This window comes from Phyllobates terribilis, unplaced genomic scaffold (genome assembly GCF_046119375.1).
Source record: "Phyllobates terribilis strain yellow unplaced genomic scaffold, ASM4611937v1 Scaffold_3426__1_contigs__length_79119, whole genome shotgun sequence".
In the NCBI taxonomy this organism is placed as follows: Eukaryota; Metazoa; Chordata; class Amphibia; order Anura; family Dendrobatidae; genus Phyllobates; species Phyllobates terribilis.
The window spans coordinates 52076-77970 of record NW_027366179.1 but is presented as its reverse complement, the minus strand read 5'-3'; the positions used below and the strand labels follow the sequence as shown (position 1 = coordinate 77970).

The 25895-nt window shown below is 37.3% G+C and overlaps 3 protein-coding genes across 3 annotated transcripts; all 3 read left to right on the top strand.

Moving 5' to 3' along the window:
* The first annotated feature begins 1094 nt into the window (after nt 1-1094).
* LOC141247942 (uncharacterized) lies at nt 1095-5595 on the top strand. Its single transcript, XM_073669293.1, is given in 11 exon segments — nt 1095-1146; nt 1149-1174; nt 2409-2555; nt 2637-2704; nt 3205-3262; nt 4330-4440; nt 4543-4593; nt 4685-4828; nt 4907-5002; nt 5080-5151; nt 5512-5595. Coding segments are annotated over 11 exon segments (909 nt in total).
* Nucleotides 5596-7001: 1406 nt separating this feature from the next.
* Nucleotides 7002-12178, top strand: LOC141247943 (uncharacterized). Its single transcript, XM_073669294.1, is given in 12 exon segments — nt 7002-7076; nt 7169-7222; nt 7224-7535; nt 8305-8404; nt 8521-8623; nt 8718-9330; nt 9940-10203; nt 10297-10509; nt 10592-10808; nt 10882-11078; nt 11165-11518; nt 11594-12178. Coding segments are annotated over 12 exon segments (3087 nt in total).
* A 12086-nt stretch (nt 12179-24264) lies between these two features.
* Nucleotides 24265-25549, top strand: LOC141247941 (G patch domain and ankyrin repeat-containing protein 1 homolog). The gene is made up of 4 exons (XM_073669291.1): nt 24265-24342; nt 24476-24529; nt 24808-24930; nt 25436-25549. Exons 1-4 carry the CDS (start codon nt 24265-24267, stop codon nt 25547-25549), a joined length of 369 nt encoding a protein of 122 aa, XP_073525392.1.
* The last annotated feature ends 346 nt before the right edge of the window (nt 25550-25895 follow it).

The window sequence follows — 25895 nt, the reverse complement described above, 5'->3', positions numbered from 1 at the left end:
TGTTTGCTCATGAAAGGAAGGTTGGTAAAGCTGTTGCTGAAGAGAAAAGAGTACAATTGGAAGGTTGTTAGAGTTTTCTACTTTAGGAAAGTGCAAACCCGGGGATCCCTAACATGGAGAAACACGAAGCGCGCGGATCGTTGACGTGGATAGCAGGATCATCAAGCGAAGAAACACAAGCGCACGGATCACCGTTGCGAAGAAGCACATGCGCAAGGATTGTTGACTTGGCGTGTTTCTTGGAGAATAAGCGATAGAATCGTGCTTAATTGGAGTTAGTTACGAGCTCTATAAATAACTTATGAATAGTGAATGTATAGACACATCTCTCACATTCCACATTGCATAGAATTTAATAGCTTGAGAGAGTCTTCACTTGTATGAGCTGAGAAGAGTAACTTTGTTGCTTGAGAGGTAAACCTTAGAGAGTATGTGAGAGAAAACACTAGAGAGCTAGAAAGGGTTAGGGTGTGCAGTTTTTCACTTTGTAAAGTTAACTTGTTAAGTAATAAAAGAATAATGCTGAGTTTTATCCCGGACTTACTATAGTCTACGATTCTCACATTTGAGAAATCTTTGCAAGATTATCGACCTTTATTATTGATTATTCTTTTCCGCATTTAAGCGCGTAAACTTGAGCTTAAACGATACTTGGAAAATATACGATCCAACAAAAAATATTTTATTTTTTCAGATATTGTTCTTTATATTTTCAATTATACTTCAATAGAATTATTATTTTTTTATTAATTTATATGAAATTTTATTTAATAAAAATATTTATATAAGTATTAATTTATAATTATCTTGTAAGAGATGTGACTTATTATTTGATCCTCTCCCCTAATAACATTATAATATCATTTTCTACAAACAAACCTCAAGTTTTCCCCGATTGACATTTCCAATTTCCCTATCGGCCTTTTTTTTCTCGACTGTGCTTTACGAGTTGTGTGGATTTGCAATCAAGGGTTAGAACCCTAGGTTTGAGGTCCGAGAAGCGAATTTGGAGTTGCGGAGCCAGTAAGGAAGAGAAAGAGCAAGTATTTTTCCTTATTCGAAGTTATTTCTAGAAATTTCATATCATTGAGGGCATGGATTTGGACAGATGGATCGTCAAGGTCAAAGACGGCCAGCATCTCGCCGAAACGAGCTCCAGCTGCTTTGTGAATATGTAATGCTCTCTCACTTTCCGTTAAATCTAGTTTTCGTTTCCTATCATCTCAGATTTATGGTAGGCATCTGGATTCAGAAACTGGGTGTTTGGTTCTATGTTGTCGGTTGCTAGTACTGAGAAGTTATTAAGTACCGGAATAGATAAAATGAGGAACGAATTTGGAATTTCTTTTGTGCGGGTTGTGATCTTCAGGGATGCAATGAGGGATGTTCGGGTTTGGTTGCAACTTCACCGCTGTTCTGGTTTCTTTCTCTAAGCGGCCCAAACCGTGATCTATAGTATTATATAGAGTTAGTTACTTTCTAGTAGACTAAGGACTTATCATTTGAGATTTCACTGGAATGCTTGAGCGTTTAATGGAGTAAGTTTGCTTCTTGATTGTAGGTTGAATAGTTTGGGGAATTGGTCTTTCAAAAAAAGAGCTTGATCTCCGTCTGTTTTTGCAATTGCCTACTCTAAAAATAGAACTTTTGGGAATCGGTATTCTGCAAAGGTGCCCCGGTCCTTGTTCATGTCATGCAGGATGAGATCAAGCAATGTGGGAAAGAGTCATGATAGTGCACCTTTGTGCTACTTGACTTTCTTTTTGGTTAGAAGCACTTGAAGTTATTGCAGCAATTTATTAAGTGAAATTTTGGGAACTGTTTGTGTAACTAAATACTGTCTTATGAATGAGCATAAGAGGATTGCTACCTTATTTCTGTGATGAGGGAGTTCTTTTTCAAGCTTACCTGCGATGTGCAGTATTTCTGTTTTAGGTGTTATGATAATGGCAGAACACAGTACTTCTCGAGTTAAGAAATTTATTTTACATGCCAAAGAAAGAAACATTTATACCCGTTAGATATTGCTTATGCTAGCTGACAGATTGCATGAACTTACATTAGTTCATTGAAGTAGTAATTACCTCATTGGAATATGTTATCTATTTGTCGACTTAAAAGATTTAAAACTCGGGCATTTTGATGGCTATAATCATGAATTCAATATAGTTTTCTGTTAGCAACACTATACAGAAATTTTTACATCATCACTTGCTTTCTGTATTCCAATTGCTCCCGTCAATGCGAGTATTTCTATATTTAAATCATATTCTTTAATATTAATTCTTGATCTACTGTCAGCTACTTAAATGATGTGAAAATAAATATCAAGGACCATAGTCGAATGCTTTGCTTGAAGGATGAGTTCAAGCATCATTCTAATCTTAATTTCCTCCTTTATTTCCCAGGTTAAAGATATCCTAATAGAGGAGTCTAATGTACAACCAGTCAATAGTCCAGTCACTGTCTGTGGTGATATTCACGGTCAATTCCATGATCTAATGAAGCTTTTCCAGACAGGGGGTCATGTTCCAGAAACCAACTACATATTTATGGTATTAACCTTCTGTGTTCAGCATTATAGTTGATTTTGTTTGCACACTGGTGTTATCTAAGTCTTCCCATCATCCTATCAGGGAGATTTTGTTGACCGGGGCTACAATAGTTTGGAGGTTTTCACGATACTCTTGCTTCTAAAAGCTAGGTATTTAATTCTTCTACGTTTTATTTTAAGTAATGCAACTTGCCGTTTCCTAATTTATTTCATACTGGACTATTGTGGAAACTATTTCAATTAGGCAATTAATATTGTGATAGTAACTATGTTTGTAATGCAACTCATTGAAGAATGGTATGCTGCTATTGTACATTACATTTTCTTCTTACAGTATTACCATGCTTGAGCCCAGTTTTCATTGCCATTATGTAAAGTACTCTAAGCAGGTCAATTTGTTTTTCTACTTTCAGTGAAGACTATTTATAAAAGACTTTTTATCGACCTGCTAAGCTGCCATTTTGGATAAATAAGAGAATTATTTCCGAACAGGATAATGATTTTTTTTAGAAAACAACAACAAAGAGAATTTAGTATAGTAAGAAGAGCTTCTATACCATTTTCTTCCCCTTCATGCTTATTAATATTATGGAATGCCATTATTGTTTGATATTGCTAAGACTTATTTATTGTTTGATATGTTATTACAGGTATCCTGCTCACATCACCCTATTGCGTGGAAATCATGAAAGTAGGCAACTGACTCAGGTACTATTTCAAAATTACAGGTGCCGAGTAATGCTTTTTTCTATTTTCCGTTGATGAAATTCTACTGAGACAGGAGTTCGTCTGATAAACAGTCCATTCCATTAATATTTGTTGTTTGAAAGGATAACCTAACTTGACTCTCAGATATTGCGAAGTCATTTATGTTATGTGTTACGTGTGCTAGGTGGCTCCTTTTCAATAACAGTTGTTATCCCTTAATATAGAAAGCTAGTCACTGATTTTCTCGTGTAGCTAGATTGATATAAAGTGCTAGCATTTTAATGTGAAAAAGCTTGTTTGGCCATTTTTCATCATAATTGGCTACAAAGTTACAAGTCTAAGTGGATAAAGCAATTTGTGTATGATTTAACGATAACTCGAGTGTCCGTCATATGTTTTTTTTTCTTTCTATTTTTCACTTTAGAATGACAGAACCCACACAAAATACACAAGAACTGTCTTTGGACACCACATGACATTCTTATCTGCTAGTTTTCTTTGTTCTCTTATAATTTATACCCCTGTATAGTAACTCTTCAATTTTATTCTTTGATACGACTATTAAGACATGAGATCATTAAGCTAATACCTTACCAACTTTCCATAAAATTTGCAATTTTAATAACTACTCTCCTCATTTTTAACCCATGATAAAGAGAATTTGCGTAAGAAATATCATATATACACGTTCCTATAGCATAACGTACCTTGTAAACTCACCAATTTGCATAAAACTTAAAAGAAAATGCTTAACATAAATTTAAGGCTGAAATGCCACTTATGATCTGAACAAACAGAAGTTTATTCATCTGGGTTATTTCTTTTGTGAGGTCTTATTTGCTTTGTGAAAATGGGATCCAAGTGTTTGTATTTGTGTGTTTGCTCTGTCTTATTATGGATAAAATAATGGGATGGCAATCATAAACTTGGAATTATATCTTCCACCATATTTTGCTAATTACTGTAGAATTCATGGGAACAAAAAGACATAAGAACCTTTTCAGAATCATAAACTACTACCAAATTTTCATGTTTGTTTGGATTAAATAAATTTGATTGTGTGACAGGTGTATGGATTCTACGATGAGTGTCAAAGGAAGTACGGCAATGCCAATGCCTGGAGATACTGCACGGATGTTTTTGACTATTTAACTCTTTCAGCAATAATAAATGGAACAGTAATTATACTCATCTCAGGCTGCACTAAACCTATTTAATTGTTAAGTCTTACGATGTCCACATTTTTTATTACTAGTTGTTTAAATAATCTTTGATTTCAGGTGCTTTGTGTCCATGGTGGCCTCTCTCCTGATGTCAGGACTATAGATCAGGTTCTCAATTCTACACAATTAATTCCCTTATATTCTGATTATGGAACTGACTTCATTTTCTCATTTTATTTTTAAACTTGTGGTGTGGCAGATAAGGGTCATAGAAAGGAACTCCGAAATTCCTCACGAGGGTCCGTTTTGTGATCTCATGTGGAGTGACCCTGAAGATATTGAAACGTGGGCTGTCAGTCCTCGAGGAGCAGGATGGCTTTTTGGCTCGAGAGTTACATCTGAGGTGAATAGGTGATCCATCTTTGATAAATTTGAAGGGATTATTTTCAGTTATCTGTAATCGAGTTTCTTCTTCTTGCAGTTCAATCATGTAAACAATCTTGATCTGGTCTGTCGTGCACATCAACTTGTTCAAGAAGGTCTTAAGTACATGTTTCAGGATAAAGGCTTAGTAACGGTATAAATTGCTCTCTACTTAGCACATTCATTTGAAACTCATCCAGAGTAGTGAAATTCGTATGTTTTTTTTTGCAGGTCTGGTCAGCACCAAATTATTGTTACCGTTGTGGAAATGTAGCTTCCATTTTGAGTTTCAATGACAACATGGTAAGTTTGACAGATGTTTGCTAGCGTATCTTCTATGCATTAGTAGTTAGTAAATGCATGCTGACTAAAAATTAACAATTTCTGACGTAATCCAAACCTGGAATCTACTAACTTCGAAACTTCCAAAATATACTGTTAGGTAATCTTGTAGAACTGCATCCATGTAAAGCTATGAACTACAGAAGGTGAACAAATTGGCTCTAATCTGGATAACTACCTGAATATTTTTGCTCAAAATGATGGTTGTGATACTACCTGTATAGCTATTGACCTAGATTCAAACATCATATGATTATGAGCAAGATGATTAAGTTTTTAAGTGTTAAGAATGATTTAATGTATAATTTGGATGTTGGTTAGGAGAGGGAAGTGAAGTTTTTCACAGAAACCGAGGAGAACAACCAGATGAGAGGGCCTAGAACTGGAGTACCCTATTTCTTGTGATCGATCAAATTCACTCAGCCAACATGATACAATCCTCTACTTAACTGACATTCAGATTGTGTATTATTTTCTTTTCTCCATCTCTTGTTTTCTGCCTTAAATTTTCATTTTTTGATGCGGGTTTGATCAATGCTCTGTGTATCACCTACTATTATTCATCTTAAGTTCTTTGTCAAGTTCATAAGTAGTGCTGTTTCCCCTATCAAAGCTTGTTTGTCCCATTTGAAAGTCTTGAACATGACTATTTTGGTTGCGAACATGGAATGTGTATCAAAATTGAACTTAATTTTGTGCTTGAAAGTAGCAAAGAGTAATTTACTCTTTGCAAAACCGGACCCGAAAACTTTGGGGTTTGGTTCTGTCCGGTCCAAGCAAAATCCGAATGACCCGATTTTCAAAAGAAACAAATGTTTAATGCTTTAAAATTTAAATTTTAATCCATTATTAAGGTTTAAATAATGTGTTTAGTCAATTAATTTCATCTAAAACCCGAACCACCTAAAATTAGACAAGCTAAACAAGTAATAAAATGTCAAAAATCATATAAATGATAATATTTTAAAGTTCAACATGATTCAAAGTACATAAAATATGTCCAGAACAACTTAAGCTAACAATAACTAAATAGTCCACGTGTAACAATGTTCAAAATGATTTAAAACATGTAAAATGATTTAAAACATGTAAAGATGGTAAGCTATGCAACAATATAATTCTGATTTATCGGTGTACCCGAACCGAACCGAACCGATGCGACACGAAATCCGAAGTTCAAAAAACCCAACCCGAAAACCGACCCGAAATTACTTCGGTTCGGGTTTGGTCCGGTCTTTTTCGGTACGTGTTTCGGATTTACCTAACCCATGCCCAGCCCTACAACGATTAAAACGGCTTGGGTTCAGTGTAGTTGGGTTGGGGGTGCACAATTTCGAACTCTTATCTCTCAAAGGAGTATTTATAATTGTATAGGTTGCGAAATCACTTTCAAACTAAGGCTCAAAATAATCATGTATTCTGAACAACAATAATAAATATCAATGATGCCAAATTGAAGCAAAGTCGGGGGTTGAAAACAAAAATCACGAATATCGTAACCCGGTTCAGAGTAATTAAGAAGCCATCTCTCAACAAAACACAGATCAGTTGTTGGTAGAAAGGAAGAAATTAGTTGATATATATGTGAGCTGATGAGGAAGCTTCACTTCATGGCAATGGAGACCCTTCAACCAACAGAATGCTTCGGTTCATGGCAATGGAGACCCTGCATCTCATGTTACACATGCATCAAATTAGGTGCATAAATGGATCACTTTCCTTTTTTAATACAAGAAAAACTCCCACCTTTTCCATTCATAAAAACTTGAGCAATTCTCCCACCCAACCACACATTCCACTCTTCTCCATCCATGGAAGCCAGTGCAGGTCTTGTTGCGGGTTCCCATAACCGCAATGAGCTCGTCGTCATCCATGGCCATGAAGAGGTAAGCATTTCCCTTTACTCATATGATCTAATAAAGATATCTCTAGCTAACATATTATCCATGGCTTTGGTGTTTGCTTAATGGATGTTTAGCCTAAGCCATTGAAGGATCTGACTGGTCAAGTTTGCGAGATATGTGGAGATGAAGGTCGGGCTAACGGTTGATGGAGACTTGTTTGTGGCTTGCAATGAGTGCGGGTTTCCAGCTTGCAGGCCTTGCTATGAGTACGAGAGAAGAGAAGGGAGTCAGCTTTGTCCCCAGTGCAAGACTAGATACAAGAGGCTCAAAGGGAGCCCTAGGGTCGATGGAGACGATGATGAAGAGGATATAGATGATATCGAGCATGAATTCAACATTGAGGATGAGACAAACAAAAACAATCATGTTGCTGAGGCTTTGCTTCATGGGAAAATGAGTTATGGAAGAGGTCCACAAGATGAAGAAAACTCCCAATTCCCGGTAAGTTCCACACTCGCGTTCTAGCATTAATTTGTCTATGTGTCATCATTTCGGATATGCCACCTCATTTTAAACAAATTATTTTTATCTTTTTGTTTTGTCAAATTTGATGTTTTATTATTTTTAAGATAGATTTCAGGCGTAATGTTTTAAAGATAGATTTTTAAAATAGATTTTATAATAATACAAGATTTAATTACTTAGAGTTCGGTACATTAGATAACCGTACAATTTTAGAGTCTTACTATCATCTTTTAGGATTTTAAGATGTCATTAATTGAAACCAATATGAATTGGATATCTATCTATATACTAAAGCAAAGCAATCTCGCTTATGTGCCACCCTTAGACTAAAACAGCCTGCGTGTCTCTCTCTATACTAAACAGTCTTATTCATATTTTTTTTCAGATAATATTACATTATTAGTTTTTTTTATTAACTATCATTAATTATGTATATGACATAAGCTATAATAAAAATCTTATTTATATTTTTTAAGATCATATTACATTTTCATTATCTTTCATTATAGGTTGTTTAAGAAACTGTATTTCTCACGCTATTGATTTAACATATATTTATAAGATTAAAGTACAGTTTATGTGCATGGTTGCATACTAAGATGCATTGGCTGTGTCATTAATCTTATATTTTGCTTTGACCGTTTCATCAATTCAACCATGCTTGACATGGATGATGAACTAGTTTGTATAGTACACTCTGACTCTATCCACTTTTACTAAACCATCCTCATACTTGATGTCTAAGCAGGTGGGCGGTGAGCTTCCGGTAGGAGGTTATGGTGGAGAGCACATAACAACTTCTTCCCTGCATAGACGCATCCATCCATACCCAGCATCTGAGAATGGTTAACTTCTTCATCCTTGTTCCACTAACAAATTTTTCTATTGTTTGTCATAGTGTCAGAATTAGAAAAGGTCCAATTTCTTGAGTTTTTTTCCTTCCATTTCTTGGATTACACAGAAAGTGCAAGGTGGAATGGCAAGAGAGAAGCTGATGTGGATGATTGGAAACTCCAGCAGGGAAATCTGGGGCCTGAGGGTGATGAATATGCCGATCCTGCCAAGTAAGAAACTTCAAGTTCAAGTATTCGACATTTCCTTCATGTTGGTAATCTGATCTCTACATGACATGACATGACATTGATACAACTATGGCAGGATTGATGAAGCAAGACAACCACTGTCAAGGAAAGTACCGATTGCATCCAGCAAGGTCAACCCATATCGGATGGTCATAGTAATCCGACTTTTTGTGTTAGCCATCTTCCTCAGATACCGTATAATGAACCCTGCACATGATGCCATTGGGCTATGGCTGACATCTGTCATCTGTGAAATCTGGTTTGCGTTTTCATGGATTCTTGATCAGTTTCCCAAGTGGTACCCTATTGACCGTGAGACCTACCTTGATCGCCTCTCTCTCAGGTATGAGAGAGAAGGTGAACCAAATATGCTTGCTCCCATTGATATCTTTGTCAGTACGGTGGACCCACTAAAGGAGCCTCCTCTTGTTACGTCCAACACTGTGTTATCCATTCTAGCAATGGATTATCCTGTGGAGAAGATATCTTGCTACATCTCCGACGATGGAGCTTCCATGCTTACGTTCGAAGCTCTCTCTGAAACTGCGGAGTTTGCGAGGAAATGGGTTCCTTTCTGTAAGAAATTCTCCATAGAGCCTAGAGCTCCAGAGATGTACTTCTCTTTGAAGATTGATTATCTCAAGGACAAAGTCCAACCGACATTTGTCAAGGAACGTCGTTCTATGAAGGTTCAATTTCCTTACCCTTGATATCTCAAACTGTCAAATTAGATGGTCCTATGTCCAACATAGACAAGGGGTCGTGCACGTATGCGCAGTCTGGCCCAACACAGAAATCTCGCAAGTGCAACGGGCCTCAACTGAGTTGAACTTGTACCATGTCAAATTATATGGACCCTACGTCTAACATGGACAAGGGGGTCATGCACGTACAAACGCATATACGCAGTCTAGCCCAACACAAAAGTCTAATGGAGTTCCATTTTAAAACCAATTGGCAATGTGAAGAGTAATCCATGAACTTATATATTAGATTTGTATCTCATAAAAGTGCAACAAGCCTCAACTGGTCCAGTTGACACTTGTACGTTGTCAAATTACATGGGCCCTACGTCCAACATGGACAAGGGAGTCGTGCACGTTCGGACGCATATGCGCAGTCCGACGCAACACACAAGATCAATAGGGTTCCATCCTAAAACTAATTGACAAATATGAGAGTAATACATGTCTTATATACTAGACTTGTTATCTTTCAACTTCTGATTTGGAATACTATTCTAACACAAATCTAATCTATATAGAGTCTAACAAACTTGACATGTTGTTTGTTTTCAGAGAGAGTATGAGGAATTTAAAGTCCGGGTGAACTCGCTCGTTGCCAAAGCCGGAAAAGTTCCTCCAGAGGGATGGATCATGCAAGATGGAACCCCATGGCCCGGAAATAACACTAGAGACCATCCTGGAATGATTCAAGTGTTCTTAGGTCATAGTGGAGGTCACGATGTTGAAGGAAATGAGCTCCCTCGTCTTGTCTATGTCTCTCGTGAGAAGAGACCCGGTTTCCAGCACCACAAGAAAGCCGGCGCCATGAATTGTCTGGTCAGTTAAAATTGTCAACAATGGTACACATTTCTTATGCTCTTTCTTCATGAGAATCACCTTACTTAAACGGTGTTCACAATATTATTATAGGTGAGAGTGGCAGGAGTTCTAACCAATGCTCCATTCATGCTCAACTTGGACTGTGACCATTACCTTAACAACAGCAAGGCTGTGAGAGAAGCCATGTGCTTCTTGATGGATCCACAGATTGGAAGAAATGTTTGTTTCGTGCAATTCCCACAGAGATTTGATGGTATAGACAGGAACGACCGATATGCTAACAGGAATACTGTCTTCTTTGATGTAAGCTAGCTTTTTTTGCTTTGCCTATGATGTTTCTGTAAACTAACAACCTATCGTTTTTCTCTCTGTTTCATTTGTGAAGATCAACATGAAAGGTTTGGATGGAATTCAAGGCCCGGTTTATGTTGGCACAGGATGTGTCTTCAGAAGACAAGCCTTGTATGGCTATGAACCTCCTAAGAAGGCAAAGAGACCAAAGATGGTAAGTTGTGACTGTTGTCCATGTTTTGGACGCCGCAAGAAGAACCAAAAGTATAACAAACATGGTGCAAATGATGATGCTACTGTGAGCCTTCAAGGTACTCAACAAATCTAACTCTTTATTATCTATTTTTCAAGTATAACAAACATGTTTTGAATATCATTGTTTAGAATATGAAGTTGATCCGAGTCAATTAGCCTCTGAGATGAACTTCGAGAAGAGATTTGGACAGTCGGCAATCTTCGTAACCTCAACTCTGATGATTGACGGCGGCGTCCCTCCATCATCAAGCCCTGCTGCTCTGCTAAAAGAGGCCATTCATGTCATCAGTTGTGGGTATGAAGACAAGACTGCATGGGGCTTAGAGGTAGACCCCAAATCTAGAACCTAAATAGTGAAATCCTCATGATTAACTAACTAACTAAGCTGACGAATTTGTGAATTGCTATACAGCTTGGATGGATATATGGATCCATTACAGAGGACATCCTAACGGGATTCAAGATGCATTGCCGCGGTTGGAGGTCCATATATTGCATGCCAAAGAGACCGGCATTCAAAGGGTCAGCCCCTATAAATCTATCGGACCGTCTAAACCAAGTCCTGCGATGGGCCCTTGGCTCGGTTGAGATCTTCTTTAGTCGTCATAGTCCTGTTTGGTATGGATACAAAGGAGGAAACCTCAAATGGCTAGAGAGGCTTTCTTATATCAACACCACTGTTTATCCATTCACCTCCATTCCCCTTCTCGCCTACTGCACACTCCCCGCCATTTGCTTGCTTACAGGCAAATTCATCATGCCTACGGTAACCAAAACTCACTTCAGATATGGGTGGACTTTATATTCCAACGTCCCGCTAAAAGATTGTTTCTTTTTGTAGATTACCACATTTGCAAGTCTCTTCTTCATTGCACTCTTCCTCTCGATCTACGCAACCAGCATCCTAGAGCTGAGATGGAGTGGAGTTAGCATAGAGGAATGGTGGAGAAATGAGCAGTTTTGGGTGATCGGTGGCGTGTCAGCCCACCTCTTCGCTGTTATACAAGGTCTTCTCAAGGTTTTGGCGGGAATAGACACAAACTTCACAGTCACATCCAAGACAATAGATGATGATGACGAGTTTGGGGAGCTGTACACATTCAAGTGGACTACTCTGCTGATCCCACCAACCACAATCTTGATCATCAATTTGGTGGGAGTTGTTGCTGGGATTTCAGATGCAATTAACAATGGGTATCAGTCATGGGGGCCCTTGTTTGGTAAGCTCTTCTTCGCCTTCTGGGTCATCGTCCATCTCTATCCCTTCCTCAAAGGTCTAATGGGAAGACAGAACAGGACGCCTACCATTGTGATTATATGGTCTATCCTCTTGGCTTCAATCTTCTCCTTGTTGTGGGTTAGAATTGATCCTTTTGTTCTCAAAACTAAGGGGCCTAACGTTAAGCAATGTGGTATCAATTGCTAAAAGGAGTGTCAGAAACTTGATGTTTTTTCAATAGATGAAGATTGTTTGCAAATTGTGAGTTGTAATAGAGTGGAACCTTTGTCTTTGTGTAATCAAATTTTGTCATTGAGTTAAAATATGTCTGTTCACTTGGTTAAATGTACCTACAAGTATCAATCACTTGTTTAAATGTAGCTGTTTTCCTCTAGGTTCTATCATTCTCTTCATGAGATGTAAGGTAATAAGCAAGTCCTCTGGACTTGACATTCTTGGGCACAATGACCCAAAGTGTCACTCAGAAAACGGGCTTTTTGTGGCGGAAGTTTGCAACAAAATCAATTTCCATCTCAAAGAGCGCAAAAGAGCGACGGATTTGGGGACGGACAAGGTATCCGTCACCAATACTTGTAAAATATATGGCGCCATACATCCCAGCGGCGGAATACCTGTCGCTATTTCAGGCGCAAATCCCCGCCTAAAATTTTATCGACTTTAGCGACTGATTTGTCAATCCGTCACTAAATCTAAGAAGTTTTACATGATTAGCAACGGACTTTTAGAGAAGTCTGTCGCTAATCAAGGTCCAGTCTTACGATTAACGACGGATTAGCAACGGATTTGGAAATCCGTTGCTAATCCGTCAACTCCACGATGTAGCGACGATTAGGGTTTAGGGTTTGCCGTTTGTCGCTAAACCGTCATCTTCTTTAAATTTTCGTCTTTTCTCATTACCCTAACCCGACTTTCTGTCGTCCCCGATTTCCTCCCTTCATTTCCCCGATTTTCCACCGCCTCCTCCCCCGACTTTCCTCCGGCCGCCTCCTCCCCCGACCTTCCCTGTTGTGCCTCCGTCCGTCTTCGTCTCTGGCTGCGTTCATCTCCCTTCATCTCCGACCCCTTTCTTCTGCCTTTGTCTCCACCTCCGGCTGCAGCTCTTCCGTCAGTTTCTGCTAGCGGGTCTTCTGCCTTTGTCTCCACCTCCGGTTGCAGCTCCCTTTGTCTCGGCTAGCAGCTCTATCGGCGGTTTCCTCCTTTAGAGAAGGTTAGTACTTTTTTTTTGAAATGTTATATTTTATTATAATTTGTTATAGTTTAAGTAAATTAGTTTCCGTTAATTAAAATTAGAATAGAATTGTTATAATTTGATTAATTAGTTTTTTAAATGTTGATTACATTTTATAGGATTGTTATAGTTACTATTGTTATAATTATTAAAATGAAAATGAAATTCTTGTTAGAAATAAAATTCTTGTGAATATAGGATTGTCGTTAGAAATAATTTGGTTAGAAATAATTTGGTTAATTAAAATTCTTGTTAGAAACAAAATTCATGTTAGGAATAATTTGGTTAATTAAAATGAAATTCTGGTTAGAAATAAATTTCTTGTGAATATATGATTGTTATAGTTAGACCTGACAAATGGGTCGGGTAGGTCGGGTTCGGGTTCAAACCGGGTTTGGGTTGATAAAATTTCGGGTCGGTCGGGTTCGGGTCATGTCGGGTTTCAAGTCGGGTTGGGTTGGGTTGGATTGACCCAACGGGTCAAGAATGTTGTATTTAATATATTTTTTAGTTTTTTCTAGGGATAGAATACATTTTTAATAATAAAAAATAATATTATATATTATTTTGAAAATAAATAAATAAAATTATATTTTTAAATAAATCATGTGCAAATATTTTTTACTATAATGTCATGCATGAAGTGAACACATATTTCAGGTTAGGTTCGGGTTGGGTCGGGTTTGACCCACCAAATTTCGGGACGATCGGGTTTAACTGCCTCTTTGGGTCTAATCGGGTCGGGTTCTGATCAATCGGGTCATCGGGTCGGGTTGAGTTTTGCTAGGTCTAGTTATAGTTATTGAAATGAGAATATAATTTTGAAGCATGAAAAATTATTAAAATGAGAATATAATTTGACATATTAAAAATTATTAAAATGAAAATATTATTTTTGACATAATAAAAGTTATGAATATTCTTGTGAATATAGGATTCATGCGAAAAAAATATTAAAATGATAATATAATTTTGACATATTAAAAATTCTTGTGAATATAGGATAGTTATAGTTATTTTGTTAGAAATCAAAATTAGGTTGTTAACATAAGTTTAATAAAAGAGCAAATGGTTAACATAGGATTTTGAACATAGAGTTGTGAATATAGGGTTACTAATTTGTTTATACAAAAATTATAAACATAATAATAAAATAACAAACACGGAAGAATACGATTAGATATGTACCCTGGAAGAATACGATTAGATATGTACTCTGGAAGAATACGGTTCGATGTGTACAACTAAAATAAACAGTAGAAAAATGTGAACATAAGTTGGTACATGTATACAACTAAAATAAACTAGAGAATACTATAAGAGAATACTATCAGATGTAAGATAGAAAATGCGCATTCTATACATAGAACTAGAGAATACGATTAGATGTGAAAACCCCACCTAATTATCCGTGCTACAGAAATGGATTCAGACCGTAATTGGAAGTATCAGAGACACGCAGGAGGGTTGCTAATCCCAGGATTCCATGAGAATATGAAAGAATTTATCCAGTTTGCTTTACGTCATCCCGCTTGTATGAGTGGAATATAGATTAAATGCCCCTGCTCTAAGTATAGTTGTAGGCATAAAAGCTATCGAGATACCGAGGAGGTGGAATTACATATTTTGAATAATGAGTTTGTGAAAGGTTATCAAGTATGGGTTTTCCATGGTGAGGGGACCGTTTGGAGCCCCCCTCCTCTACCGGAGAATGATGTCGAGGGGGATGAGTTAGGTTCTACTCAAAGAATGATTCTCAATGTCCAGAAGTAGTGTTCCAGGAAGATGAGCCCCCGAATGCAAAAGCTCAGGATTTTTTTGATATGATGAGAGCGACCGAACAAGAAATATGGCCTGGTAATAGCAGACACTCTCTGTTTTTTGCATCTACTAAAATGATGGATATCAAGTGTCTTACATTAGAGTTCAATAGGTTTGATAGACGGCATGTGCAAATTCATACAAATAACTGCTTTCGGAGGACAACAAGATGCCAACAAATAAAGAAGCTAGTTAAGGGTTTGGGGTTGCTGGTTGAGGTTATCGAATGCTGTTTCTATAACTGCATGATTTACTAGGGGGAGGAGGACGCAAATTTAACGCACTGCAAAGTTTATAATTACCCACGGTGGAAACCTGTGATCCAAGGCAAATCCGCAAGAAGAAAGGCTAAAGTTCCCTATGGGAAAATGTTTTATTTTCCAATAACTCTGAGACTACAAAGGTTGTATGCTTTGAAAGTCATTGCCCAACATATGACGTGACACGTAGACCATCAGATGGTTGGTGACAAGATGTGCCACCCGTCTGACTCACCGGCCTGGAAACGTTTTAGTAAGTTGCATTATGATTTTGCCGATGAAGTGAGAAATATCAGATTGGGCTTATGCTCTGATGAGTTTCAACCATTTAGAAACTTTGCGCAACAATATTCCTCATGGTCGGTTATTTTGACGCCCTACAATCTCTCCCGGGCATGTGCATGAATGATGAGTTTCTGTTTTGACGGTTTTGGTCTCGGGGCCTAGAAATCAGAAACAACTAGATATTTTTGTAAAACTGTTGATTGCAGAGTTAAACCAATTGTGGGAGTGTGAAGTCAAAACATGCGTTCATAAACGCCAGAATTTCCAACTAAAAACGGCTCTTCTGTGGACAATTAATGATTTTCCCGCCTATTCTATGTTGTCTGGTTGGAGCGTTGTTAGTAGACTAGCCTGCCCTTACTGCATGGAAGAGATAGATGCATTCACGCTGCCCAAGAGTGGTAAATAGTCATGGTTTGATTGCTCCTAAAAGTTTTTTCATCCACGTCACCCATTTCGTAGAAATATCACCGATTTTCTAAAAGGCAAACAAGAGAGAAAAAAGCTTATAGGGGTGAGAACTGGAGATAAACTGTTAGCTGAGTTGAACCGTCTGAGGTTTAAGAAGGCACATGAGCCTGGTGTGAATGATACTAATGCAGTACTGTCCAAAAACATGGGTGAAATAAAAAAATATCTTCTAGGATTTGCCTTATTGGAGAACAAATTTCATTCGGCATAATCTCGATATCATGCACATTGAGAAAAATGTATTTGATAATGTTTTCAATACCGTGATCAATGTCTTCGTGAAAACAAAAGACAATGCAAAGTCTAGGAAAGAATTGAATGACATTTGTGATTGGCCTGAGCTAGCTAAAGACACAGCCACTGAGAAATTTCAAAAAGCAACATATGCTTTGGATAGGGATTCAAAAAGAGTTTTTCTTGAGTGGATACAAAAAATAAAGTTTCCAGACAGGTACACGTCCAACTTGTTCAGATGTGTCGATCCTAACAATCTGAAAATGAATGGGATGAAAAGTCATAACTGTCATGTATTTATGCAATGACTACTGCCACTCGCTCTTCGGGAGCTTCTATCAAAAGAAGTGTGGGAGCCATTAACGGAGCTGAGTATCTTCTTCTGGGAGTTAACTTTCACCTCACTGACACAAGAAGATATAAATCGTTTGGAACTTGAAATTCCAAAAATATTGTGCAAGCTGGAACATATATTCCCGCCCAGGTTTTTTCAACTCTATGGAGCATCTCCATGTGCATCTTCCATATGACGCAATGATGACAGGCCCGGTTCAATATCGTTGGATGTATCCATTTGAAAGGTACTGAATGTATTTTTGATGTTTCTCTACCCATTTATTCAATATATATAATTAATATACATGTGTGCACAAGTATTTGAGAAAATTGAAAAAAAAGGTCAGCAATAAAGTCAGGATGGAAGGACGCATTAGCAGCGGATATTTGCAAGAAGAAATCGCAAAATTTGTATATTGCATCATATTTTTTGTCGAAGGTGATCCGATGTTACCCGAGCGGTTGGGAAGAAATGAAACTTGTGATATGGACGTCGATGACAATGTCGACAGACTATCAATTTTCCAACCAAAGGGACGGCCGCTGCATGGTAGCACCAAGAGATATCTTGATGATGCTGAGATTATCACTGCTAGGACCTATTTTCTTTTGAACTGACCCGAAATCGAAGCTTATAGAAAGTAAGCATCAATATATAGTGCAATCTTATACCTACTCGATGGATGTGATTTACTTTGGGTTTCTTCCTTTTAAAGGGTTTTCGTGGCCGAGTTGCACGAAAGGAACAGAGGAATAAGCGAAACAAAAATTTAAAGAAAGTTGGAGAATGGCTTTGCCTCTTGGTTCGAACATCATTTAAGTATTTTCAAGATTCCTTTATTTTGAGTCTTGCAAAGTTTGTAAATATTACAAATGTCTTATGACCTATAGGTCAAAGATCCAACTATTTGTACCAATCCATTCATTCTGAGCCTTGCAAATGGACCATGTAAAAGGGTCGACACATATAAAGGATACCATGTAAATGGCTTCAAGTTCCTTACTATCTTGGCAGAACAGGCCGAGTTCACTACCTGCCATATCCAAGTACAAGACGAGATAAAGTAAATTGTTTGGTAGTTTGCAAGATTAAGACAAGATCAAAACTTGACATGTCCAAGACAATTATCCCGACCTTCCAATACGACATCCAAGAAAATCCCCTTATCATTGAAACAGACGAAGGTCCCACAAATTTAGCTGAAATGAAGAAGTCGAAACGAAGATGTGTTGCAAATCCCTCCTGTCGAAGAATTAGAAGATGATTTTCCATCATCATATGAAGATGAAGAGGAAGAGGAACTTGACTGATGTAGAGTTCAATGTGATAGATTGTTCATTATATGTGGAAATTTTCATTTTAATGTTTTGCTAACAAGAACTGTAGTTCAGTTTCAACATTTTAATATATTAAATTGTTAATTCTATGTGAAACTATCCACTTTAACATATATGTTTTGAAGATATGAGAGCACATGGTGGTACGGGTGATCCCACTAGAGATGTTCACATGCAAGGCTGGGGTCAAGGCCGAGACCAAGGACGGGGTAACCCAGTCGTGGGTGTCCCCGAGGTCAAGCGCCCCAGACGCTCCAGAGCTGTATAGCCGTCTACACACCACGAAAAAGAACAAGAATGTTCTAGTGGACAAGAGAGCCCAGAAGATGACGGTAAGTTGTAGACTAATAATATGTTATGCATTTTTAGAACCTAACTAATATGTTTTTCGATCTTACTGTAGGACGCGATCGCTCGGAAGCTTGTTGTTGCGTCCCAACCGCCAACCAGAGAGGGTGGTAGCTCGAGCATAGAGAATGTGGATGAGACCCAGTTGTTTCCGGATATCGAGGGCATCAACAAGAAGAAGCGGGTGTACGGACTTGGTTCAGTGGCTAGTGCATATATTGATACAGCTCACAACATGACGCAACCTGGTTTATCACGGTCTAGCTCATCTGCACAAGCTAACGAGGAGGAGGTCAACGTGTTCAACAAATCTAGGAGAAAATGCAGCAGCAAATGCAACAAATGCAATTACAAATTCAAATGCAGGCATAAGCGCATGCGCAAATGTCCGAGCTTATCCGGGTTGAGATGGCGAAGTTGATACCGACTCTTCCTTCAAAGCATCGTCTACCATCAGGCGACGACAAAGATACTATGACGTTGTAGTGTTTTCTATGTTTTATTTATTAACAACTGGATGAACTTTGTTTCTGGTGTTTTGTATGTTATGATATGGATGAACTTCGCTTGTAATGTTTTGTATGTTATGATCTGGATGAACTTTGTTTGTAGTGTTTTGTATGTTATGATATGATAATATAATTGTATGTTTGTTTAAACTTTAAATATTGTGTTTGAATACAAATGTAAATCTTAGATTTACCAGGTTTCAATTGAAAAAAGGCAAAATGACGTAAAACCGAAAAAACCTTCCTTTTTGCGAAGAATTTAACCATAAATTGCGACGAATAGACCTCGCTAAATAATATATTCCAAACAAATAGAGAGGGATTAGAGACATATTAGCGACAGAATGGTGAAGGAATAGATAAAGGACAGTGACGGATTGGCGACGGATTTAGTGACGGATATAGCGACGGAATCCGTCGCTATTATATTGGAAAAAGTTTGCGGACATCAGCATTTTGTGATGGAAATCCATCGTCATTATGGAAAAAACCATCGCAAAATCGTCTCCAATTGGTCTCACGGAGGCGGGTTTTGCGATGGGACAATTATATTAGCAACGGACGATCCGTCGTGAAATTAACAACGGATAACAGATTCCATCACTTAAAATGATTCGCGACTAAAATGAAAGTGACGGGCGTGGTCCATCGTGAATCCATCGCTAAATGTAATTAGCAACGGATTCCTGTGATTAGTGACGGAAAATTCCGTCGTTAATCACCATTTTTCTAGTAGTGTTACTATAGTATTAGCCAAAAACCAGGTCTTTGTCTCAGAGGGAACAAGTATTCATCTACAGATGAAGGTCATGATAAGTTTCGACAAAATAGTCACTTTCATCTATCTCTCTCATATTTCTTTTGTTGACGGTTTGATTGGACTACAATTCATATGTAGAGAATTGCATTATAGGATAGATTTTGCTATTTCTTATATTCTGGTGTTCCTCATTTAGTTTGAATCAAATGATTTCGTTGTAGTTAACTAATTAGGATAAGATTAGTAGACTCTGTTTGAGATGCTAGTTAATTTCGTATGAGAATAGGAACAATCTGCATATAAGTTTAATACTGGAATTTCTATGATCAACACTACCATTGAATACCGATACACATCTTTACTAAGACCTTTTTCCATATACTGATAATTCGTTAGAATTAATAAAACCCCTTATTTTATCTATTGGGTTGCTTGATAGAAATCGATTACAAAGTTGATAGTCTCATGTGGGTTCGACCCTTACTTGCACTACATTGCTGCTTGTTAGGATTTATAAGTTAGTTAGGAGTTATAATTGGCGAGATTACATGTCTCACAAAACTTTGCATTCACGGTGCTTTTGTTCGCCTAATTCATACGACCAAACAAGTATCCATTGATCACTTGGATCACTTGAAAAACTTATTATAAGACCTTTCAAAAAAAAAATAGCAAATGAGATGCCTGCTTTTTTGGAAGAATCCAAGAAGTTATATGTGGATGATTTACTCCACCATGTAGACCATTTTTATAACTTATGGTGCTAATTGATGCATCCACACTTTGGTGACATGTAAGTCTATTATCAACAAGAAATGTTGCATTTGCTAAGTACTTGCTCAAATGATCTGATTGAGGGCACAATTCCCAGATTATACAATAAAGAAAATTCAGCTTGATATTGCATGCGAATTCACATCTCAAACTTTCAATGGCTATTGTATGTCCATTGGAATTGATGTAGAGCATTTGGTAGCTCATGTTCACACACAGAATGGTCTGGCCGAATCCTTGATAAAGTGATTACAGTTAATCACTAGACCATTACTAATGAAATCAAGATTACCAGTGTTAGTTTGGGGACATGCTATATTGCATGCAATAACTTTGGTTCGATTAATACCAAGTGCAAACCATGAATATTCCCTGCTACAATTAGTATCTGGTAAGAAGCCAAACATTTCAGATCTAAAGGTATTTGGATGTTGTCTATGTTTCCACTGCTCCACCTTTGCATACAAAAATGGGTCACCAAAGAACATTGGAAATTTATGTTGGTTTAGGATCTCCCTCAATCATTAAATATCCCGAACCAACAATCAATGATTTATTTACAATAATATTTGTTGACTATCATTTATGATGAAAGTATATTCCCTAAATTAGAGGGGAATAATGATGTGAATGTACATGGAAAAGAGATTACATGGAATGCGATATCATTGTCTCACCTTGATCCGATAACAAAGGTGTGTAAACAAGAAATACAACATATCATTAATTTGCAAAATATTGCAAGTCAGTTATCAAATGCATTAGCCGACTCAAACGAAGTGACTAAGTCAGATATACTTGCAACAAATGCACCTGAAAAAATTGAAATGCCTGCTGGACAACCAAATGCATCGATTTTAAATGAGTGTACAACACGCCACAAGTGTGATAGGCCACCGGGTTTAAAAGACTTAAAACAAAGAAAGTAACAAATGTCACAATAGCTTATGAGAAAGGTGATGAAGGCAAAGAGATTAAATTGAAAGGATATCACAAGAAAATGATATCCTAGATGATGATCAAGATATCAATAATTATGAGATTTCCATAAACTGTGTATACACAAGTATATACAATGGAATAAGAAAGATTTTATTATTGATGATATATTTGCCTACTACGTAGCTATAAATATTGTGTCCGGAGATGAGGACATTGAACCAAAATCAATCAATCAATGTCGTTAAAGGAAAGGTTCGCCAAAATGGAAAGAGGCCATACAAGTAGAACTAAGATTGCTTGAGAAGCGAGAAGTTTTTGCCCCTGGTCCATATACCAAAGGGTATAAAGCCCGTGGGTTATAAATGGGTTTTCGAAATGAGAAAAATGAAGTTCTCATGTATAAGGCAAGACTTGTAGCCCAAGATTTCTCACAAATTTCTAGAGTTAATTATGATGAAACATACTCTCAAGTGGTTGATGCAACTACATCGAGGTTTCTTATTGGCATGATTGTGTTTGAGAAATTATAGAGGCATCTTATGGATGTTATGACTGCATACTTATATGAGTCACTTGATACAGATATCTATATGAGAGTTCCAAAAGGAATAAAACTGCTTGACAACTCTAGACATCGTTTATTATTCTCTATAAAGCTGAGAAGATCGTTGTATGGATTAAAACAATATGGACATATGTGGTACAACTGTCTTAGTGAATATCTTGTGAAAGAAGGGTATAAGAATGATTCCACATGTCCATGTGTTTTCTTCAAGCGAACCAAAAATGAATTTGCCATCATCGCAGTCTATGTTGAAGATTTGAACATCATATGAACTTCTCCTGAAATTCAAGAAACTGCAAAATATTTGATGAATGAATTCAAGATGAAAGATCTCGGTAAAACTAAGTTTTGTCTTGGTTTATAAATGGAGCATTTGGATGGTGAAATATATTTTCATCAATCTAGTTACACTAAGAAAATCTTGAGATGATTTAATATGGATAAATCACATCCTTTGAGCTCTCCCATGGATGTTCGATCCCTTAATATTGATAAGGATCAATTTCGTTCTCAAGAAGAAGACAAAGAAGTTCTTCGTCCTAAAGTACCATAAGTAAAATCGGTGCTTTGATGTATTTAATTAACAATACAAGACCAGATGTTGCTTTTGCAGTAAATTTCTTCTCTAGATTTAGTTCCACTCCTACAAGGAGGCATTAGAACGGGATCAAACATATACTTCGCTACCTTTGAGGCATACATGATTTGGGATTGTTCTACCATACCCAAATAAATGTCATCTTGACCTGATATGCAAATGATGGTTACTTATCTGTCCCACATAAGGCCAAATCACAAAATGATTATGTGTTCACATATGGAGGCACTGTCATATCATGGAGATCAAATAAGCAAACAGTGAAAGCAAAATTATCAAATCAAGCAGAGTTGATTGCACTATATGATGTAGGGAAAGAATGTGCAGCATTACAAGCAATGATCACTTTCATCCAGAGAGGCCCGCCACCAATGGGCCAACAGTACTATATGAATATAACTCAGCATGTGTTGCTCAAATGAAGAACAACTATATCAAGGAAGACCGTACAAAACATATTTTACCTAAAATTTTCTCTGCCCATGAGTTGGATGAAGTTGGAGAAATTAACATTCAATAGATCCAGTCGAGTGATAATTTGGCTGATATGTTCACGAAGTCATTAAATCCCAAGAAGTTTGCAGAACTAGTATCAAAGATTGTAATGTGTAAACTCAGAGACACTTGTTGAACTCAGAGGGAGCATCATAAGCGTTGCACTCTTTTCCCTTCGGTTAAGATTTGATTCCACAAGGTTTTGCTTGACAAGGTTTTTAATGAGGCGACATCAACGTGATCCATGGTTGCACTCTTTTTCTCTTTCATTATATTTTTATCCCACTTGGTTTTTCCTGAAAAGGTTTATAACGAGGCAACATATCATATCCCACATCATTTCGAAGGTGAATACTTAAGAGGGGGTGTTATATATTAGTGCAAATTATCTGATGTATTTATTTGACTTACATGAAGTAGATAAAGCATCTAGAAGATCATATTCAAGTTTGAAAAGGAAGATGTATTATTAAGGATAATAGATGGTGTGTGAATTAATCATGTTCTTAACTTTTCTTCACTTTGCATTCAAGAGTTACGTATTCCTCTTATTCTATAAATAGATGCATTCTTCATTGTAAATTATACACAAAAATAAGAGCAAGAATACATCTCTTAAGTTCTTGATTTCTCCTTCTTTTATAACTTAAAATTATTTTAAGTTTTCCTTTTATAAAGATTAAGGCTCCATTTGGTATACTTTTTCAGTAATGGAAACGAATCTACACTATTTTACGTTGTTGTTCATTCGTCGAGATGGTTTCACAACTTTTGACGCAATGCAAGATGGTCGTGTGACTCCCTTAGTCAAGAATATTTGAAACCCCATCCTATTGCGGAAACAAATACCCTTGCATAAGAGAGTCATAAGACCATTTTCTAGTGAGTTGCAAGTCGCGAAACCACATCGACGAGCAATAACATAAAAGTTATCTAGATTCGTTCTATTTATGTTTTTGAAAAATTATACCAAACGAGACCTAAATTATCTTATCTTAATTATCTCAAAATCAAAATTGATAAATCGTTCCACCACGCTTACGATTTATCCAAATCTTGTATGATTCCTAATATAAACCGTGCATAAAATGCTTGTAATGGGCCAAGACAACGTGAAGACGAGCAGAGAGGGTACTGGGCTAAAGGAAGCTTCAGTGGCGGATTTTTAATATGACACAAAACGAGTTTCAGGCCCAATAACATCAGCCATGATTCCGAATTACCTCTTGTATGGCGGCGTGAGGCGTCCATCTGACACCCAAGAAAAAATAAATCTGTTTTGCTGAGAGACGCACGACAGAGCAATCGATGGCGCAGGATTATGGAGCTAATGGCTCTATTTCTTCTTCATCGACCGTCATAAAGTCATCTAACATTGGATTTCAGGTGATAATCGTAGCTTAATTTTTCTGATCTTTGACAATTTGACGTCCATCCTATATAATTTGAATCTTCAATTCTTACTAGTTAGGTTTTTTCCCCGTTCTTGATTCGTAAAATAACTAAATGATGATTGCAGCTTTTGAAGAAGCATGGGTGGAAGGAAGGAACGGGTCTCGGTGCTTCTGAACAGGTTTCCTTCTTCTAATTGTATATCATTATTCTTTGCCCCTCGTTGTGATCCAAAGTCCCAATACGGATATTACTCATCTGCTTTATGTTAGCACTTCATAAGGAATGATTTGCATCGAACTTCGCATTAGGTATAACATCAATGTATGTTTTAACAATCGAAAAGGCAAATTTTGAAACTAGAATATGTTTCCTTGGAGAATATGAGATTTGCAAATTCTACTCTATGCCCTTTACATTAAGGTTATGGAATTCTAATTCATGTGCTTCATTGATCAGGGTAGGTTGGAGCCTGTGGAAACATATGTAAAGAACAATAAAAGAGGTTTGGGTGCTGAGAAAGTACAAAAAAAGATCATGCAAGTTGATGAACATCCAAGATCCAGCGAGAAACGAAATTCAGTAAAGAATTTAGCCATTTCGTTATATTTGATTATGTTGAACCATATTTTTAAATCAGAATTTAAGTATGCCTCTATAGGAATGTCAAGTATGCCTAAATTAATGTGTTGGTATAATCACAAGAATGCTTCCACACTGCATTTACCTATTTTGCTTATCATCAGCCTGAGCACTGTCAGCTTCTGCTGACACTGCCATTTCTGAATTTTGAATTGCTGTGTTTGGTAGGCATTACTGATATTCAACCAAATCTTGCTATTAGAATACCACAATTGTCATGTTTTAAGCAAGTTTTGATCTAGAGTGCTGGAGTGGGATTCTTGTTTGATAAGTATAGGGTTAAGGTAAATGCAGTTAGACAAAATAATTGTGTAAACCATTTTTTGTGTCTTTTTCTAAACAGAATGCTATATAGGGCCTATCTAGGTCTGCCGGGTGTAGATATTTTCCATTCGTGGCTAATTATTTTTGTGTTTCCGGTCAGGATGACGCGTCTTCGACAAAGAAGGAGAAGGCAGTCTCAAAAAGGATGAGGAAGATGGCAGAGAGGGAAAAGCAGTTGCAAGAAAAGGAATTTGAGATAGCCTTCTTCAGAGAATTTTGGCCTGAAAATGTCTGACAGATGAAGTTAAAGGAGTCGAAGAAGGATAGTTGCGATGGTCAACTGGAAATGTAAGTCTGAAAGGATGTAGCATCCAGCTATGGGGTTGAGTATGTGACCAAAATCATTCAGTTGTTGTGCATTAATTAAGAACCATATGAAGAGGAGGGAGCCTACTGTGGTGTTGTATGTTGGGTTTTATATAGTGCTGAAGTGTAGAAAGTGTTTTTTAGCCTTGTATCTCCATACCACATCGACTAGTAGAAGTGAAACTTTACTTGTTTATATAATGGGTAAGAGTAGTGAGGGTTAGATAACTTGGAAAAGGAGTCCCCCTCGCGCGCCGCCGTCTGTTCGGGTGGGC

Excerpts from the sequence above, each read along its gene's own strand:
- LOC141247941 (XM_073669291.1), top strand. The coding sequence starts at position 24,265 with ATGGCGCAGGATTATGGAGCTAATGGCTCTATTTCTTCTTCATCGACC. Across the intron at positions 24,343-24,475 it reads CATCTAACATTGGATTTCAG|CTTTTGAAGAAGCATGGGTG; the intron begins GTGATAATCGTA and ends TGATGATTGCAG. Across the intron at positions 24,931-25,435 it reads CCAGCGAGAAACGAAATTCA|AAGGAGAAGGCAGTCTCAAA; the intron begins GTAAAGAATTTA and ends TCTTCGACAAAG.